Source organism: Diabrotica virgifera, chromosome 6, assembly GCF_917563875.1.
Source record: "Diabrotica virgifera virgifera chromosome 6, PGI_DIABVI_V3a".
NCBI classification, from domain to species: domain Eukaryota; kingdom Metazoa; phylum Arthropoda; class Insecta; order Coleoptera; family Chrysomelidae; genus Diabrotica; species Diabrotica virgifera.
The window spans coordinates 19,741,995-19,761,507 of record NC_065448.1 but is presented as its reverse complement, the minus strand read 5'-3'; the positions used below and the strand labels follow the sequence as shown (position 1 = coordinate 19,761,507).

The window sequence follows — 19,513 nt, the reverse complement described above, 5'->3', positions numbered from 1 at the left end:
AAACCGTCTAAAAATGTGATTATTTTTGTTGAAAAATGAACATATTCACTCGCAAATAACTCGAAAAGTGTTGACTTGGGGAAAAAGCTATATAGAACAAAAGTTACTTAAAATTAGTCAGTTTACCCATTTCCGGACTTATTTTGGACATATATTTTTTCACCCCCAAGAGGGGGTAAAATTCACCCCCAGGGCAAAAGCACACATCGGCACAATATCACTTTTTTTCTTTGACATGTAAGTTATACGCATGCCAAATTTCATGTCAATCCAAGCGGTTCTTTAACATTTAGAGCAAAAACCGTGGAAGAATGGACTATGAGTCAGATTAAATAAATTATTAGAAGATTTTTTTTTACTAGGCAACAACATTTTTGTTTAATTCATTAATATTTTTTGTATTTTGACAACGACACCCGATTTGGGCGTCGAAACGTTAATAAAATCATTTTTTTAGTAAAATTGTGGCTTATTTCCCATCAAAACTAGTTAATGGATTTTTTTTCTTCAAACCGGGATTTTTTTCATGAATTTTTTTTTCGCATCCCAAAAAACTGATCCTAACTCCTTCTTGGTCGAATATTTTAAATGTTTACAATACGTCGTTATTTTCTCGTAATAAATTGTAAATTTATTTCTTTTTCTTTTTATTTAAAGTAAATTTTTCAGGGAACTCTAAAGGGGCATTTAGACGGGCTAGTTTTTAAAGCAATATGTTGCCGGCAATATATATTCGGTATGTTGCTGGCAACATTTCAGCATCTAATGAAAATATCTCCATATGGCCGAGCCATGTGGCCGAAATAATGCTGGTATTTGAACACTATTGCAGTTAGTGGCTGATGCGTTGCCGATAAAATCGAACTGCTGTGGAAAATAGTGCATGTTGCTCGGCTACTCTGTTGAAATTTAATTTGGTTTTGTCAAATACCTATACAAAGAAAGAATGAATGCGTGGTCAAATGAAAACACAATAAGTAATTATTGGACTTCGTAAGTCATAGGTTTTCACCCAAAGTAACCAAAAGTAGAACCGGAAGTCGATATTTGAACTCTTCGTCTAACTATGCGTCAATTCATATACCTACAATTTCACTAATTTTGACTTATTATTACTAAACTTTCGGTCATAATTGTTTATACGGAAATGACTTCAAAACCGGAAATAAAGATTCAAGCTCGACTTTTCAATACGCTTCGATTGATATTGTCACATGTACTACTTCTGTGACTATAATATGAGACTTCCGTTTTGAACTTTTTAACCGGAAATGATATAAAAACCAATAGGATACATTCTCATCTTACTAAGGCACGTCTAATAATATATCGCTTATGCTTTTTCTGTGACTTTAAAACGGTACTTCCGGTTGCAACTCAAAATCTGAAGTCCGAGGTCAAAATTCTAATCTTTAGTACCATCCTTGGAGCTCTCATTCGGCACCTTATTTGCCATTCTATCTGTATTAATAACAGAGTAGTTATATTCGTGGACGGACGGACAGACAGTCGTGAAACAGGAAATATATGTTTGTTCTCGTCTTTAGTATTCTTCAGCGACTTTAAAACAGTACTTCCGGTTACATTTCTAAGACCTAGGTTCTAGTCCTAGTTCAAATTGCTCACCTTTAGTGCCATCCTTGGATGATAAGCTTTCATTCGCCACCTTATTTCGTTATTCTACCTGGTATAATGACAGAGGAGTTGTGTTTACGGATGGACAGACGTGGATAATTCAACGTTTCAACAATAGTTAGAAATCACTTTTGACATCGGTGTAGAATTCTTAAACAAATAATTATCTAGCATTATTTCCATAGTTAAATTACTCATTGTTTCGGGTTTACTTAAAAAAAGGGAGTATCCACATTTTCTGCTTTTTATTTTTCTTTTTTATGTATCGGACATCTTTATTTTTGACTTCGTCTCGTCAATACTTCAAAGGTATTTTTCGTCTAAAACGGAAATATAATGCAACAAGCATGGCTGGAAATATTGCAGTAAATATTTTTTATTATTGTTGACAGGCCATACGTAAATGTATATCTGTTTTCTCAAATATCGCTGAGCAATATTTGTACTAAATATTGTAGCGGAAGAGAAATCTTGGCCGATCCCCGTATAACAGTAAACACCTCGAGAATGACGTAATCGGATGTGCTAGGCCTCGCCGGAGAATTCTGGAAGGTACGTCACGTAGGCGGAACAAGCCGATAGCTCGAGATGGGAGTCGATTGTTCCAGAATAACAACTGGGTATAAATACGGGCATATTTTGTGAATAAGTTTAGTGTATAAGATAAATTCGTCTGTAACTTATATAAATAAAGTCGTATATAAATTACGAACCGCTAGTTTTATTGTAATTAGAAGTAATTACACTAATCACGCTACAGTTGGTGTCGGTGTTCGGTTAACTTAGTGCGATATAAATAAGTGAATTACAGAGAGACTTTAAAAGACTTTTGAACTTTATTCGTCGGGAATAACCGGAGTGCGTTAATTGTTCGGTATTCGGAAAGACTTTAAAAGACTTTTGAACTTTATTCGTCGGGAATAACCGGAGTGCGTTAATTGTTCGGTATTCGGAAAGACTTTAAAAGACTTTTGGACTCTATTCGTCGGGAATAGTTAAAGTGCGTTGATTGTTCGGTATTCGGAAAGACTTTTAAAAGACTTTTGGAAAGTACGTGTGTGCCGACCAAAGATGTTGCTACAAGAACTTACAGTAAAACAGCTCCGTGAACAGCTAGAGGAACGGGACGTGGACAGCAGTGTGCTCAAGATAGTCCTACAATCACGACTCGAGGAAGTCCTCAAGAAGAATGGAGATGACCCAAAGACGTTCCACTTCCAATCAGCAGAACAAGCGATCTTATCGAAATTCGAAACCATTTCTCAAAAGATCGATGAAACTTCTATAAAGAACAACGAGAAACTTGAAGAAGTTAGTAGAAAAAGCGACGAGAAATTTGAAAGTGTTTCTCAAGTAATTAAAGACGTTTGTAGACAGAATGACGAGAAATTTGAAGAAGTTTCTAGAACATTCGATAAGATGCAGAAAAGTGTAGAGACCGTAGAAGAAAAGATCAAACAACTAGAGAGCATGATAACCGATACAAAAGTACAACCATCAGTTAATGCAGCAGCGTTAGATCCGGTAGTGAAAGATGAACTACCGAGAGACGAAACGTCGCATAATATGAGATTCAAATTACCACCATTCGATGGGAAGTCCTCTTGGTCCATATATCTTAGACAATTTGAAGCTATTGCGACCGCCAATCATTGGACCGAACAGGAAAAGGCTGTTTCCTTGACTGCTGCTTTGCGAGGTGATGCTGCAGATATATTAAGATCAATTCCTAAGGGTCAAGAAAATTGTTACCAGACCTTGTTCACTCGTCTAGAAAAACGCTATGGAGATGCCCATCTACAACAAGTATACAAAGCACAACTGCGAAGTAGAAGTCAACGAGCAAGTGAGAATCTGCAAGAATTTGAAGCAGATGTGGCTCGTGTGGTGCGGTTGGCTTATCCAGAGGTGCCAGACAGCGTTTTAGAAGAAATTGCAGTAGACACCTTCGTCAATGGGCTGAAAGATAGTGAACTACAGAAAGCTTTACGACTAGCAAGGCCGAAAGTTTTAGATGAAGCACTTGCTATTGCATTGGAACACGAAACGGCTAGTCAAACTTCACGAGGCCATAGAGTAAGAACCATTGAAGAAAGTGACGAACACAACGATGAACGTCTGGAGGAAATGATACGGAGAGTATTAAGTAATCAGATGCCAAAGAGACGCGAGCCTAGATGTTGGAATTGTGGAGACGTAGGCCACATTCGTCGTAATTGTAAGAAGATCGTACAGCCGTCGGAAAACTAGAGCGGGTCGACACCAAGGGGCAACTGCCGACCTCGAGAACTAGAGCCCCCATAGTAACTGTCAACCTTACGTCCTCCGGTGGAATCCACAACTTATACATCGAAGGTCGTATCAATAATAGATGTAGATCATTTTTGGTGGATACGGGTGCAACGAGAACTATCGCACGTCCAGATGTAGTACGAGACCACAATAAATTATCACCTGCAACAGTAAAGCTTAGAACAGCGACTGGTGAGCTAATTAATACATATGGCGAGGCTAATATGTCAGTATCCATTGGCCAGACCACAGTTGAACATCAAGTATTAATTGCCGAGATCTCCGACGAATTCATATTGGGGATGGACGTACTAAGGAAAGTGGGGGCAATATTGGATGTTCAAAATGGAGTTCTCAAGATCAATGGTGAAGAGTTGCCCTTTCACGACGACAAAGAAGATGTCATCCGCTTACTTACTACATGCGACGTAACCATACCCGGTAATAGTGAGAAAATTCTGATGACCATGCTTGATGGACACTGCCGAGAGGGAAGTTTAAGGATGGTCGAAGATGTGGATAATGTCGAGTTCCTAACGGCGAAAACTTTGGTAAAAGTTCGAGATGCGATCCCTGTAAGAGTTATGAATTTAAGGGAAACTGCTATCAAGTTAAGTAGAGGAGCTTTGATCGGGCAGTGTGTTCCCGTGGCTTCAATTTGCTCTGTGAATACCAATGAGAAATCATCGAAGGCGAAGTATCCAAAGGAGCTTGTTGAGATGATCATTGAAAGATGCCAAGATCTTGATCATGAACGAACGGAAAAAGTGACGTCTATGCTGATAGAGTATCAAGATGTTTTTGCTATTGATAAGAAGGATAAGGGCAAAACAAGCATAGTAATGCATAAAATAAATACCGGAGACGCTCAGCCAATCAGACAACGGCCTAGACGACTTCCATTTGCGAAAAGAGATGAAGCCGAAGAGATTATCAAGGATATGGACAAACAAGGGGTAATTGAACCATCGAACAGTCCATGGACATCACCAGTAGTTCTGGTAAAGAAGAAAGATGGTTCAACGCGTTTTTGTATCGACTACCGCCAGCTCAATGCGGTAACAAAAAAAGATAGTTATCCTTTGCCCAGAATAGACGATACATTGGATACTCTCTCCGGTTCTCGTTGGTTTTCCACACTCGATTTAAAAAGTGGATATTGGCAAGTAGACATGGAGCCAGCCGATCGGGAGAAAACCGCATTTTCGATAGGATCAGGGCTTTGGCAGTTTACGGCTATGCCGTTTGGTTTATGTAATGCCCCTGTCACATTTGAAAGATTAATGGAGGCAGTTTTAAGAGGTCTAACATGGAAAACATGCCTGGTTTACTTGGATGATGTAATTGTGGTTGGAAGGTCCTTTGATGAACATGCCAAGAATCTAATAGAAGTCTTTCAACGATTGAGGGCAGCGAACTTGAAGTTAAGTCCGAAGAAATGTCACATGTTTCGACGAGAAGTTAAGTATTTGGGACATATTGTATCGAGTAATGGTGTAACAGCTGATCCTGAAAAGATTGAAGCAATTAAAGATTGGCCAGTACCAAAAGATAAACATGAAATTAGAAGTTTCCTTGGCCTATGTACATATTACCGACGATTTGTCAAAGGATTTGCCAATATCTCCAAGCCCCTAACAAAGTTGACGGAGGAGGGCAAAGAATATACATGGAGTGAGGAGTGTCAAAAAGCTTTCGAACAACTACAAAGGGCTCTGATCAGTGCACCGATATTAAGCTACCCGGGACAGGCAGGAAAATTTGTTTTGGATACCGATGCTAGCAACAGTGCCATAGGAGCTGTTCTCTCACAAATCCAAGATGGACAGGAAAAAGTCATCGCTTATTTCAGCAAAGTCCTGTCGAAACCAGAAAGAAACTATTGCGTTACCAGAAGAGAACTGCTGGGTGTAGTGAAGGCTTGCGAACATTTCCATAAATACTTGTACGGCAGAAAGTTCCTTCTTCGAACAGATCACGCTGCTCTAAAATGGCTCATACAATTCCGTAATCCAGAGGGCCAGATGGCAAGATGGTTAGAACGACTGCAAGAATATGATTATGAGATAGAACACAGGGCCGGAAGAGTTCATTCAAATGCTGATGCCCTTTCGAGACGACCATGCAGTGCAAATTGTAATCACTGTGCCAAACTAGAGAAACGATTTTGCCCCGTGAGACGAACCACCGTAGTTAATGAGCAATGGCAGCCCCAACAGTTACAAAACGCCCAAGAAGATGATCCATGTATAAAAAGAGTATTGGATTGGATGCGGCAAGGTGAAAGACCTAGTTGGCAGAACATTAGTGCATGTAGTCCAGAAGTCAAGGCCTACTGGAGCCAATGGAATTGCCTGGTACTAAAAGATGATCTTCTGTACAGAACCTTTGAGAACGATGATGGTACAGAATCTAAGCTGCAGTTGATTGTACCTAAAAGTAAAGTGTCAGAAGTATTGCGTCAGTTGCATGACGGTACATCAGGTGGACACTTTGGTATTACGAAGACTCTGCAAAAGGTTCGAAAACGGTTCTATTGGGTGAACTGTAAAGATGATGTAAGAAGATGGTGCCGAAAATGTGAACTGTGTGCATCCGGTAATGGTCCGGTTGGTAAAAAGAGAGCACCCATGAGACAGTACAATGTTGGAAGTCCTATGGAAAGAGTAGCTATCGACATTGCAGGTCCATTTCCAGAAACCGATGCTGGAAATAAATACATCCTGGTAGCCATGGATTATTTTACAAAATGGACTGAGGCCTATGCATTACCAAATCAAGAAGCTGCTACCGTTGCAGAGGTACTTGTTAAAGAATTCTTTAGCCGATTTGGTGTTCCCTTGGAGATCCACTCCGACCAAGGGCGAAACTTTGAGTCAGCTCTTTTCCAAAACGTTTGTAAATTGATTGGTGCCAATAAGACCAGAACAACACCCCTGCATCCTCAATCAGATGGGATGGTCGAGAGGATGAACCGAACGATGGGTAAACACTTGTCCAAAGTTGTATCTGAACATCAGCGAGATTGGGACCAACACATTCATTTATTCCTGATGGCCTACCGCTCGGCCGTAAATGAAACTACAGGTCAAACACCAACCTGCCTGATGTTGGGTCGTGAAGTTCGGTTGCCCTGCGACCTAGAGTTTGGCTGCGGACCTTCCGAGGAACATGTTGCAGGCGAAGACTACGTTGACCGCCTGAAATTACGAATGAACAACATTCATGAACTTGCCCGACAACACATCCAGATAGCCAGTGACAGAATGAAAGATCAATATGATTCTCGATGCAAGAATGAAAGCTTCGAAGTAGGTGATCTTGTCTGGCTTTATAATCCGCAACGTCGTCGAGGCTTATGTCCTAAACTGCAAAGACAATGGGAAGGTCCATATGAAGTTAAAAAGAAAATAAATGACGTAATATATAGAATTAAGAAGTTGCCAAACGGTAAACCAAAAGTTATTCACATAAATCGTCTTGCACCATATGCTGGCTCAAATGAAACAGAAGAAGCACGAGTCCTCCAACAGGAGATGAAAGATGTCGCACAGCCAAGTTTTAATCAATTTATGTCAAATTACGCAGCGAGAAAGAGTGCTAGATTCGGCGTGACCACAGAAGTTCAGCAAGATCTGTTTGGTGTTCCAGAAAACGTCTCTCTGGCCCACTGTGTTGCCCTCGAGATGACTAAAGGAATATCGTCCGTATTCAATAGAAAGTTCGGCCGCCTGGACGAGTTAAGAAATCAGCAGCCTAAAATTGGAAGAGTACTGCGATTGGAAGATGGTCCTCGATCTTTGCTGTATATGGTGACCAGAAAGTCTTATACGGACACGCCAAGCTACGAGAACATATGGCGTGCTCTAACTAATTTGAAGAAAATCGTGTGTAATTATGACATCAAAAATTTGGCTTTACCAAAAATAGGCCATGCAGTAGAAAATCTGGATTGGAAGATTGTGAGAAGCATGCTTGAAGTGGTCTTCAGAGGAACTGGTGTACAAATCACTGTGTGTTGCATGAACCCGAAGATGTCGTACCCTTCAAAGACAGTAGACTGTTATTTCTTCTTGAAGGGTGTATGCAGAGCTGGAGAGTCGTGTAGATTCCGCCATCCTGGGCCTTCATTTAGAGTTGCTGATCGAGACGCTCAGATCTTAAGAGGGGAGCAGTGTAGCGGAAGAGAAATCTTGGCCGATCCCCGTATAACAGTAAACACCTCGAGAATGACGTAATCGGATGTGCTAGGCCTCGCCGGAGAATTCTGGAAGGTACGTCACGTAGGCGGAACAAGCCGATAGCTCGAGATGGGAGTCGATTGTTCCAGAATAACAACTGGGTATAAATACGGGCATATTTTGTGAATAAGTTTAGTGTATAAGATAAATTCGTCTGTAACTTATATAAATAAAGTCGTATATAAATTACGAACCGCTAGTTTTATTGTAATTAGAAGTAATTACACTAATCACGCTACAATATTGTAGATAACCCATAATGATATATTTTGTGTTGCAGTGAGCCGATTACATTGCGAGAGCGAGTCGTTCAAAATGGACCTCATTCTGGACATCAACTCCTGGTTATATCCCATGGAATTGGGTAAGTAACTTTATACAGTGTGAAAAAGTGTATACTTTATTTGTTTAGGGTTGATAGAACACTAAAGGCTTTGAGGTTATAAAAAATAACGTGCACCGTTTAATTGACTGAAGAAAACTATTTACTATAACCCATTCGATCTGAAATATACGTAACAAAAATTTAATATATAATTATATAATAGAATTATTTTTGAAGTAATTGTGCAAGTCTCATCATTAGTCCATTCTTTCACGGTTTTTGCTCTAAATTTTAAAGAACCGCTTGGATTGACATGAAATTTGGCATACGCATAGCTTACATGTCAAAGAAAAAAAGTGATATTGTGCCGATGTGTGCTTTTGCCCTGGGGGTGACTTTCACCCCCTTTTGGGGGTGAAAAAATATATGTCTAAAACAAGTCCGGAAATGGGTAAACTGACTAATTTTAAGTAACTTTTGTTCTATAGAGCTTTTTCGCCAAGTCAACACTTTTCGAGTTATTTGCGAGTGAATATGTTCATTTTTCAACAAAATAACCACATTTTTAGACGGTTTTTCGCAAATAACTCAAAAAGTAAGTATTTTGTCGAAAAAAGCGTTCTTAGCAAAAATATAGCCTATAAAAAATAAAAAAAAGTGTACGCGTTAGGTCTCTGGATCTCGTAGAACCAGAGTTATAGCCAATGAAAAATAGATTCATATTCACCAAATTTCTTTTTTTCCCCTTTTTCTTTTCCCCTTTTTTGGGGAAAACCCATTATAACTTTTTTAAAGTGTTCAAAAAAAAGCTTTATTTCTGTTTTTACAAAAAGTTTCTAGCCTTAAATTTAAGCAAGGTACGCTTAAAATAAAGTTGGTCCCTTTTGTTTTTGCAAAAAAAAATCGGGAAGACCACCCCCTAATTAGCAACTTAAATGAAATTAATCGTTACCGCTCCACAAAATATTTTACTTATGTTGTGTTTATAATATGATCTGTAAGTTTCATCGATTCAAAGTGCTTATTTTTGAAAAAATTTGGTTTCAAAGTAAAATTTTTAAAAATTTAAATTTTGAAAAAAATGCTTTTTTCAGAATAACTTAAAAATTGTTAGAGATACCAAAAATCTCGAAAAATAAAAAAAGTCTAAAATAAATATCAAGAATCTAAATATCATGTATTTTTTTGTTTTTCTGTTAGACAAAAATTGATCAAGATTTGGTGTTTCTAAATTTGCATACATTCGTGATCAGTGACTCGTTCAACCCCTTTTAACTACAGCCCTTTCAATAATAAGGACTTTGAACCGATGAAACTTACAGATCATATAAACAATATATGCACGAGTCAAGAAACTTGTGAAGTCGTAACGATTAAGTTCATTTAAGATACTAATTAGGGGGTGATTTTCTCGATTTTTTACCAAAACCAAAAGGGACTAACTTTATTTTGAGCGTAACTTGTTTAATTTTGATGCTAGACATTTTTTTTATAAAACAAAAATGAAGCTTTTTTTAAACACTTTAAATAAGTTGTAATGAGTTTTCCCCGAAATGTGCTTCATTTTTGGTTATTTCACGTTAAAGTATTCCATTTGGAGTTTGACGAATATGACCCTATTTTTCATTAGCCATAACTCTGCTTCTACTAGGTATAGAGACGTGATATATACACCATTTTTTTTTAAATTTTTTATAGGCTATATTTTTGCTAACAATGTTTTTTCGGCAAAATACTTACTATTTGAGTTATTTGCGAAAAACCGTCTAAAAGCGTGGTTATTTTGATGAAAAAATGAAGATATTCACTGCCAAATAACTCAAAAAGTATTGACTTAGTGAAAAAACTCTATAGAACAAAAGTTACTTAAAATTAGCCAGTTTGCCCATTTCCTGACTTTCTTTGGACGAATATTTTTTCACCCCCAAGAGGGGGTGAAAACCACCCCCAGGGCAAAAGCACATATCGGCACAATATCACTATTTTTCTTTGACTTGTTAGCTATGTGTATGCCAAATTTTATGTCAATCCAAGCGGTTCTTTAAAATTTAGAGGTTTTGCAATATTTTACCGTTAAAGAATGGACTACATCATCATTTTCTTTTCTTTCCTTTTTTCTTAATTTTACCCTTTTTTGTCACTCTACTCATCCATTTAAACATTCTCATTTCCGACAACATGCATTCGTTGTTCCTCTTTCTTTTTTAACTACCCAACATTCAGTTCGACATATTTGGTCCTATTGCTGTTTTATAAAATTTTCCGTTCTGCTTCATTGGAATTTTTCTGTAACGCGTTCGTCTTCCAGGTCTTCTTTTTCCTTCCACTTTCCCTTGTATAACCAATCGCATCAACTCATATTTTGCATTTCTTAGTGTGTGACCAAAGTATCTCATTTTTCTTACCTTCATAGTGTTGAGTACTTCTTTTTCTTTTTTCATCTTTCCTAACGGTTCTGTATTTGTTACGTGTTGTATCCATGATATTTTCCACATTCTTCGGTAACACCATATCTCAAGCTAGCAATTATTTTTTCAGTGGCGTCGGTAATTGTTCAGGTTTCAACTCCATATAAAAGGACAGAGAATACGTAACATCTCAATACGTATTGTTAGGTTATTACTTAGGTATTATTACGTGAATTTACTTTTCTGATTTAGTTTATGTTCTTTTTAGCACTAATGTTTAATTTTAGTTGACTTTATTTATTTTTAATAACTTACATCTAAACAAATGAAAAACACTGAATTTGTATCCTTTATTTTACAAACTACGATATCTAATTTATTTATTACACTAAATCTAATAATTTATCTAATTACAAAAAAATATACCGCGACCGTTACATCATATCAAACTACCCCGACGTTTTCAAATTCACAACTGAACTGCTAAATCCAAGAACCTACTATTTATACAACATTCAATGTTCTAGAAATAAATAACATCTCGAATAGTATTTAAAAGTTTAAAAGAATTTACTCCAAAAGTCGAGAAGAAATAGAACATAATAAATCATAAAAAAGGTTACTTGGTAAACAAATTCGGGTCTGTTAGGCCAAGAGCTGAAAACAGTCGGTGGGCTAATTATCTCACAATACTCTATAAAATTCTAATTTCTATTCCCAGTTTTCCATTGCATAATACTGTTTTCATCTCAATGCATCGCTGTATTTCAAGGCTGCAGTCCCATCGTTCATTTAGCTCATATCCCAAGTAATTGTATCTAGGTTTTTTTCTCCAAAGCTTTTCCTTTAATGTAGATAGTTTCGTTTTCAATCTTGTTCTAACTAACAATCATGATTTTTGATTTTTTTGTGTTCGGTACTACGTAGTGCGATCAACCAAAATGTGTAGCCCCCTTCTTTTCTGTCTGCAAGGAGTATTGTATCGTCTGCATACCTGAGATTAATTAACTGGTATGGCTGAAATTTGTTTATAATCCATCTAAGTCTGCTTGGTCTTGTGATTGCTGTGGCTATTTAGTTCGCCTATCTGTATCGTTCAGAATTGTTGAGGCTGTGAAGTACGTATTTAAGATTTTTCCCGTTGGTAAATGTGCCTTTAGGAAACCTACTTCTTTAATGGTAGCACCATTCTTTGCCAAGACTTTATGGCTTTGAAAGCATTACGTATTTAAGATTTTTCCCTTTGGTCTTCGTAAATGTGCCTTCAGGAAACCTACTTCTTTAATGGTAGCACCAATATTTGCTAAGACTTCTTCTGATAAAGCAGGCCGGGATATTTGTAATCGCCCCGTACAACTCTTTCCATGAATTTTTTTTAAATGAGTGTAACATTGGAATTCATATTTCGGCTTCTGTTCAACTCGATCGTTACGATAAATTGCTCGCATTCATCGCAGCGTCTAAACCCTGCCTAATAGATACTTTTTGAAGTTATACTTCTATAGGCGAGATTGGGAATGAATTTTTATTATTCTGCGCGCATGCGCACACAGAAAGTATGGAGTTCGTTGGTCAATATGTTAAGTTATGTATGTATCAGTCCAAAAAAGGTGTGGAAAGAATATATTAGTGTTTTTAGTAAATATATTTATTATAATTTTCTGTCTTTGGATTTGTCTTCCTCGGGAGTAAGATAATACGTATTACATATTAAAACATTTTTATATGTATACTTTACTACGTATATTTGTTACCGTGATTTGTCATAATGTCCGAGAAACCGTATAAACAGTGCCGTCGTGGGGTCATTGGTAGATCATTCGTCTACAGATCGAGAGGTCCCGGGTTCAAATGCGGACAATTGCTGTCTTTTTTTTTTAATTTTTGGATTTTTTGAAAGTGCTAAGTATTAAAACTAGTTTAATATTTAAATAAAATAAAATTAAACTGTTCAAAGTATTTTATTTCATTGAAATCATATAATAGAAGTATAACTTCTTACGTACGTACAAAGTACACACACATTCTTTTTTTCAAACAATACTAGTCCAGAGAAATAAGATTTTTCTCGTGACACATCCCCCTCCAGGCCGAAACCAAATTTTTTGAGTAGTATGGACATCTACATTATTAACCTATATGTTTCCTGCAGCCGATTTTGATGATATACATAGTTATAAACAAATGAAGATCAAAAAACGCTAAATTTTCGCTTTTTTCGTCTATTACCAAAAAGTTAAGCACTTTAACCCTACGTTAGGCGCGTCGTTATTGCTGACAAGCTTAGGCGCGTGGTCTACGATTGTAGACCAATAATTTTTTGTCGTATAATACCGGATTTTGACAAAATTAACAAATTAGTGGTTAATAACATATTTATTTATGTTCGCACTTTGATACTAGATATGTTTTGTTCCTTGGCTTTTCTCATTTTGACAGTGGTAAAATTAAAAACGAGGTCATGATTTTTGGGTCCTTATTCGCAAGTAAATGAAAATGGTCACAAAAATAAGCTTAATTTAGTAAAAAAACACAATAATTTTTTATATTTGAACTTATAGAATGACAAATAGGGATAAATAATAAAGAATAGAACTAAAAAGTAAAAAAAGAACAAAACTATTAAATGGTCAAAGTGGCACAATTTTAGTCCGTCAAACATTCAGTGCAAATATCCCCAAAATGATCCTTGAATGCAAATGTGTCACATCTTTGACATGCCCTTCTTGTTGACATATTGCAAATTCATGCACAAATAGAACATCGTCCCACGTAATTTGTTGGAATATTAGGGGAAGGGGGTACGACTTCTTGAACTCCGAGCAGTACGCGAGCTCGTCGTCTAAGTTGTCGTAGCAGGGAAGGCATAGTTGATCAATATTCAATTTGCTGTTTGATTAGTTCCCATGCTAAGTTTTCAATGAAGTCGCTTCTTGAAACATTTTCATTTATGTTATTAGCTTTATATACACAGCAGGCTACATATTAGCTTTATATATACAACTAAAAACTGGAACGCGCTTAGTCGCGTGGTCTACGTTTGTAGACCAGTGCTCTTTGAATAATGGTAAAAAAATAATGTAAAGAGATCGGCGGCGTTTAGCAAACTGAAGAGTAAGTTGGAAGTATTTGTGACAGCTACTAAGCGGGATGGGGGCGTATGTGCCGTTTTATGCAATTGGCGACCACTTAAAGGAGAGTGGTCTACGATTGTAGACCACGCGCCTAACGGAGGGTTAAACAAATTTGAGTGTAAGAAACTCATAAATCGTATTAAAAACTTCAATATGGCGTTCGCTGAATATGTCCATCCTTATTGGTTGCTTAGAAAATTGCAAAATAAATCATAAATTTTGAGTTTTTAAAAATATTCATAACTTATGTAAAAATTAACTTAGAACCTTCTTATTACACGGAATGCTGATACTTCTTGTACTTAAAATATATTTTAAATTTCAAGGCAATTGGTCAAATAGTTTAAAAGTTATTTAATTTGTTTATCCCAAATTCATTTTTTTTGCAACACTACAAGTCAGAAAATTATGAGGCTACAATCATACTTCGGACAGTTTATGAAAGAAGAACATTTATACTATTACCATTATTAAAAATAAATGACAAAAAATAATTTTAAACAGTGTGAAATTATTTTGAAAAAATATGTCGATTTTTTGCTTATTTATAAACAATTAGAATAATTTTTTAACCGTTACCTGTAGAAAAATTATTTTTTCATATTTAGAAAGAGTGAATTTTTATACACATTTAGAAAGAAAAACAACTGTCCTAGGACAATTAGGGACAAAGTTAGCCCCCCCATTTATTTAATTCACATGTTTTTGCAAAATAATTTTGCAATATTTATAATTATTTTTTGTAATTTTTTTTTAATTAAACTAATACTGTAAATTTCCTTCTTCCATAAACTATCCAAAGTATTACTGTAGCTTCATCATTTTCTGACTTACAGTGTTGCAAAAAAAATAAAATTGTAAAATAAATAAATAAGTCTCAGCATTCCGTATAATAAGAAGGTTCTAAGTTAATTTTTTCATAAGTTATAAATATTTATAAAAACTCAAAATTTATGATTTATTTTGCAATTTTCTAAGCGACCAATAAGGATAGACATATTAAGCAAACGCCATATTGAAGTTTTTTATACCGTTTATGAGATTCTTACTCTCAAATTTGTTTAAAATGACTATTTTCTTAGTAATAGACAAAAAAAGCGAAAATTTACCGTTTTTTGATCTTCATTTGTTTATAACTATGTATATCATCAAAATCTGCTGCAGGAAATATATAGGTTATTATTATAGATGTCCATATTACTCAAAAAATTTGGTTTCGGCCTGGAGGGGATTGTGTCACCAACAGGCTATTTTTTTTCCTTATTTCTCTGAACTATACCGACTTTTAACCTTTTCCTCTAATCTTTATGTGGGAGGATTCTCCTTAGAATTAATTCTTCTAATTGTATTGATTATTATCATTCTGACAAATACGTGATTTTTTTAAGATGTAAAAAAAGTAAAACATCCACTGTTTCCTTGTTCCTTCGTTACACAATGACATTCCACATTCCACCTTTGACCTTTGAGCGAGAGCTGCTGACTACTACAGTACACCGGAGAGCGCGTGGGTGTTGTAACGATCCGATTTTCCCCCCAATAGGGGGAAACTTCCCCAGTTTTCCATGTGGACGGTGGATTCGATCTGAATTCGAAAGCCGTTCTTCTGTTCGCGTCAGCTGAACTTGTTTCTGGTAAACAATCAATCTCTTATTTAATATTTTGTTTATGTGTCATGTCTATTATCGGTTTGTTTATGGATCGGCGATGGCGGACAGTGGAAGGGGTCGTGACGGTGGTGGTTGAAGGGTGTGTTCGCCAGGTAATTTTTCACGTAGAATGTATATTTTAAATGTTTTTGCACCTGATGTTATCTATGATTAGAGAGTTATCAAGTAACTCTAAATAGAAGAATACGGTAACGTTATAATAACGTGTAAAGTATACAGTAAAATAACGTTACCGTATACTCCTAGAGTTACTTGACAAATCTCTAATATCTAAAAAATGGACAAATGAGATTGATATAATCTCATGACATTAAAGTCGGTCGTAAAACATAATAAACTTACGTGCATAGAAATCGGCCCACTTAAAAATTTGGTCATTTTTGATGTCTCATATTTCCTAAACCTGTTGGCCGATTTCAGTGATTTTTTGAACATGTTATAGCCTGATTATTTAACAATACCACTGTAATAATATTGTTGCTACACAGGTAAATTTTCATTATATACCGGGTGTACCAATCAAACTGTGTTTTTTTCTCAAAGTTCGGATCACCCTGTGGAATATTCTAGCATTTATAAAATACCTAAATTAAAACCCAACTATAGCCTCAGGTTTTCTTAACATTCTGTTTTTTGATTCATTCGTTTATGTTGAATAATAAAAAAATTAGGTACTTTAACAACTAGACATGTTCTTCATCAATACACGGTGTTTTTAAATAAGTGCGACAAACTTTAATGGGTAATTCTGCATGAAAAATAATGACAGTTGGCTTTATAAACGTATGTCCGCAAATTTTTCGTTTTCGAGATACGGGATGTTGAATCTTTCTTACAAACTGACGATTTATTTATTGCTTTAGAACCAGTTGAGATATGCAAATGAAATTTGGTAGGTTTTAAGAGATAGTTATTGCGGATTTTTTTTATATAAAATTAAGAATTTTATATTCACCATTAGCGTGCATACAGGTAATATGATCGGTTATATTACACGTATGCGCGCTAATAGTGAATATTAAATTCTTAATTGTTTGTAAACAATGTCCAATAACTACGTCTTAAAACCCACCAAATTTTTGTTGGCATATCTCAACCTGTTTTACAGCAATAAATAAATCGTCAGTTTGTAAGAAAAAATTCAACATCCCGTATCTCGGAAACGAAACATTTGCGGACATACGTTTATAAAGTCAACTGTCATTATTTTTTCATGCAGAATTATCCCTTAAAGTTTGTCGCACTTATTTAGAAACACCGTGTATTGATGAAGAAAATGTGTAGTTGTTAAAGTACCTAACTTTTTTATTATCCAACATAAACGAATGAATCAAAAAACAGAATGTTAAGAAAACCTGAGGCTGTAGTTGGGTTTTAATGTCAGTATTTTATAAATGCTAGAATATTCCACAGGGTGATGCGAACTTTGAGAAAAAAACACAGTTTGATTGGCACACCCGGTATACAATGAAAATTTACGTGTTTAGCAACAATATTATCACAGTGGTATTGTTAAAGAATCAGGCTATAACATGATCAAAAAATAACTTAAATCGGCCAACAGGTTTAGGAAATATGAGACATAAAAAATGACCAAATTTTTAAGTGGGTCGATTTATATGCACGTAAGTTGAATTCAATTACTGAACACAAATTTTCAACACAATAGCCACAACAAACACAATATTCAACAATTCAGTAAATTGTCCTCCACATGTTCCTATCTTTTTATCTAATCTTTTGTTCAGAATTTTCAAGACTCCTTATACTGTTGGAGTAACTATAACTCTAAACTATAACTATTATAATAACACATTATAACTAATTCCTAGCCACATGCTCTTATTTATTCTTCATAAAATTGCATTGTTTCATTGTTTGTTCTTCCTCCTCATATATTAATTTCCTTTTTAAATTAAAAAAAAATAAAAACCTTATCTTGTAAAAGGTATATCTAAAATCCCTAAAAAGGGCTGTATCACAACAAAATGTTTTCGGAATCAATATTCCATCATCAGTGTTATCACAGGTTTACATGCTTTAAGCCACTAAAATGTACGGGTAAAAACCCTTAAATTGATATTAAACAGTTGGGGTTACATTATATTAACTGATTTTAAAGGATGTTAAAAATATTTCCAGATTAACCCCTGGCATCGCATGACATCAACCATATTGGTTGGGAAATTGTAGGTAGAACCTTACATGGCAGAGTTTAGGTGACAACGAAACACGGACAAACGGTTGTCACCTAAACTCTGCCATGTAAGGTTCTACCTACAATTTCCCAACCAATATGGTTGATGTCATGTGATGCCAGGGGTTAATCTGGAAATATTTTTAACATCCTTTAAAATCAGTTAATATAATGTAACCCCAACTGTTAATATCAATTTAAGGGTTTTTACCCGTACATTTTGGTGGCTTAAAACATGTAAACCTGTGATAAAACTGCGGATGGAATATTGATTCCGAAAACGTTTTGTTGTGATACAGCCCTTTTTAGCGATTTTAAATATACCTTTTACAAGATAAGGTTTTTATTTTTTGTGATTTATGGTATACAGCCAGTACAGGAATTTTTTCCTTGTGATATTTTTAAATTTTAATCTTATTTCTCTTCTTAGCCTTTTCTCGTCAATTTTTGGACATAGGCCTCTCCCAACACAGATGTCCCATCGATCTCTGAGCAACATACTTCCATCGATCTGTGATCATCTTTCTGACAGTCGTATAACCCAACAGTGCCCTTTCTGTTGTGGCAAGTTTGTTTATATTTGCTTTAGTTAGCGTCCATATATTTGACGTCCATATGTCATCGATCATAGGAAGAATGCATTGGCAGCATTGGTTTAAACTTTTGCTCCTCAAGTATTGAGGTACATATTTTGGGGTTCTTAAGGCCCAAACCAGACGGGCCACTCTGCAGCGCTACTCTGGGGATCCACAAAGCAGCTTCCGATGATTTACCGTGGGTTCTTCCCCAGAAGACGCAGAAGTGGACGTCGCACCCCAGACGAGCGACTGTGGCCAGCCACAGTTGCCGAGCCTCACTGCTAGTGGCGTCCACTAGTGGCAAACGCCATTCAGACGGACCACTTTTGTAGCTGCCGCAGATGTTTACGAGAATTTATAGGGGGAGCACCTAAAATGAATTTCGATTCGGAACGGTTTTTGATTGAAGTGCAAAACAGACCGGATATATGTGATACAAGAACCCGAGGTAGCCCTATCGAAAAGAATAAATCCCATAAGCACTGTTTTCTCTATTTATATTTACATTTTATTATACAGTAATACCCCGAACTTACGCGATAGGTGGGACCGAGGGATAATCGCGTAAGTCAAATTCGCGTAAGTCGGGGTATAATTTCGTATGTGTATGTATGTACATATTACTATTTCAAGTATTCTTAAACGGACTCCACACTCTCGGCGAAGTTACTTCGCCAAAGTTGACCAAGTCCGAGGTACCCTCTCTTGCCCTCCCTACACACTCGTTCGAAGTGCGATACCGACAAAGATCCCTTTGACCAGACCGACAGATTTCGGAAGTAGAACGAAGTTAGGTAAAGTTACACAAGCTGGCCGTCTACACTTTCTTACTTGTTGAACCTCGATCGACTTCGGCGAGAGTGAAGTGCGGGCTTTAGATATAAAACAAAAAATCCCTTTATAAAAGTAACAAACACCCACTCCATTAGACTAACCTGTAGAGAAGAAATACCTAATACAAAATAAAATCGCTGATTCCGTGTGAAATGTCCAAACATGTCTAATACATTTGATGAGCTATAGTGTGTGGGTT

General features: G+C 36.2%; 1 protein-coding gene across 1 annotated transcript in view; it reads left to right on the top strand.

Moving 5' to 3' along the window:
- Nucleotides 1–19,513, top strand: part of LOC114330318 (DNA-directed RNA polymerases I, II, and III subunit RPABC3) — a 295,889-nt gene that overhangs the window by 99,823 nt on the left and 176,553 nt on the right. Inside the window, exon 2 of the mRNA XM_028279642.2 lies at nucleotides 8,449–8,532. Within this exon, the coding sequence (XP_028135443.1) occupies nucleotides 8,449–8,532 (84 nt within the window). The remainder of the gene's footprint in view (nucleotides 1–8,448; nucleotides 8,533–19,513) is intronic.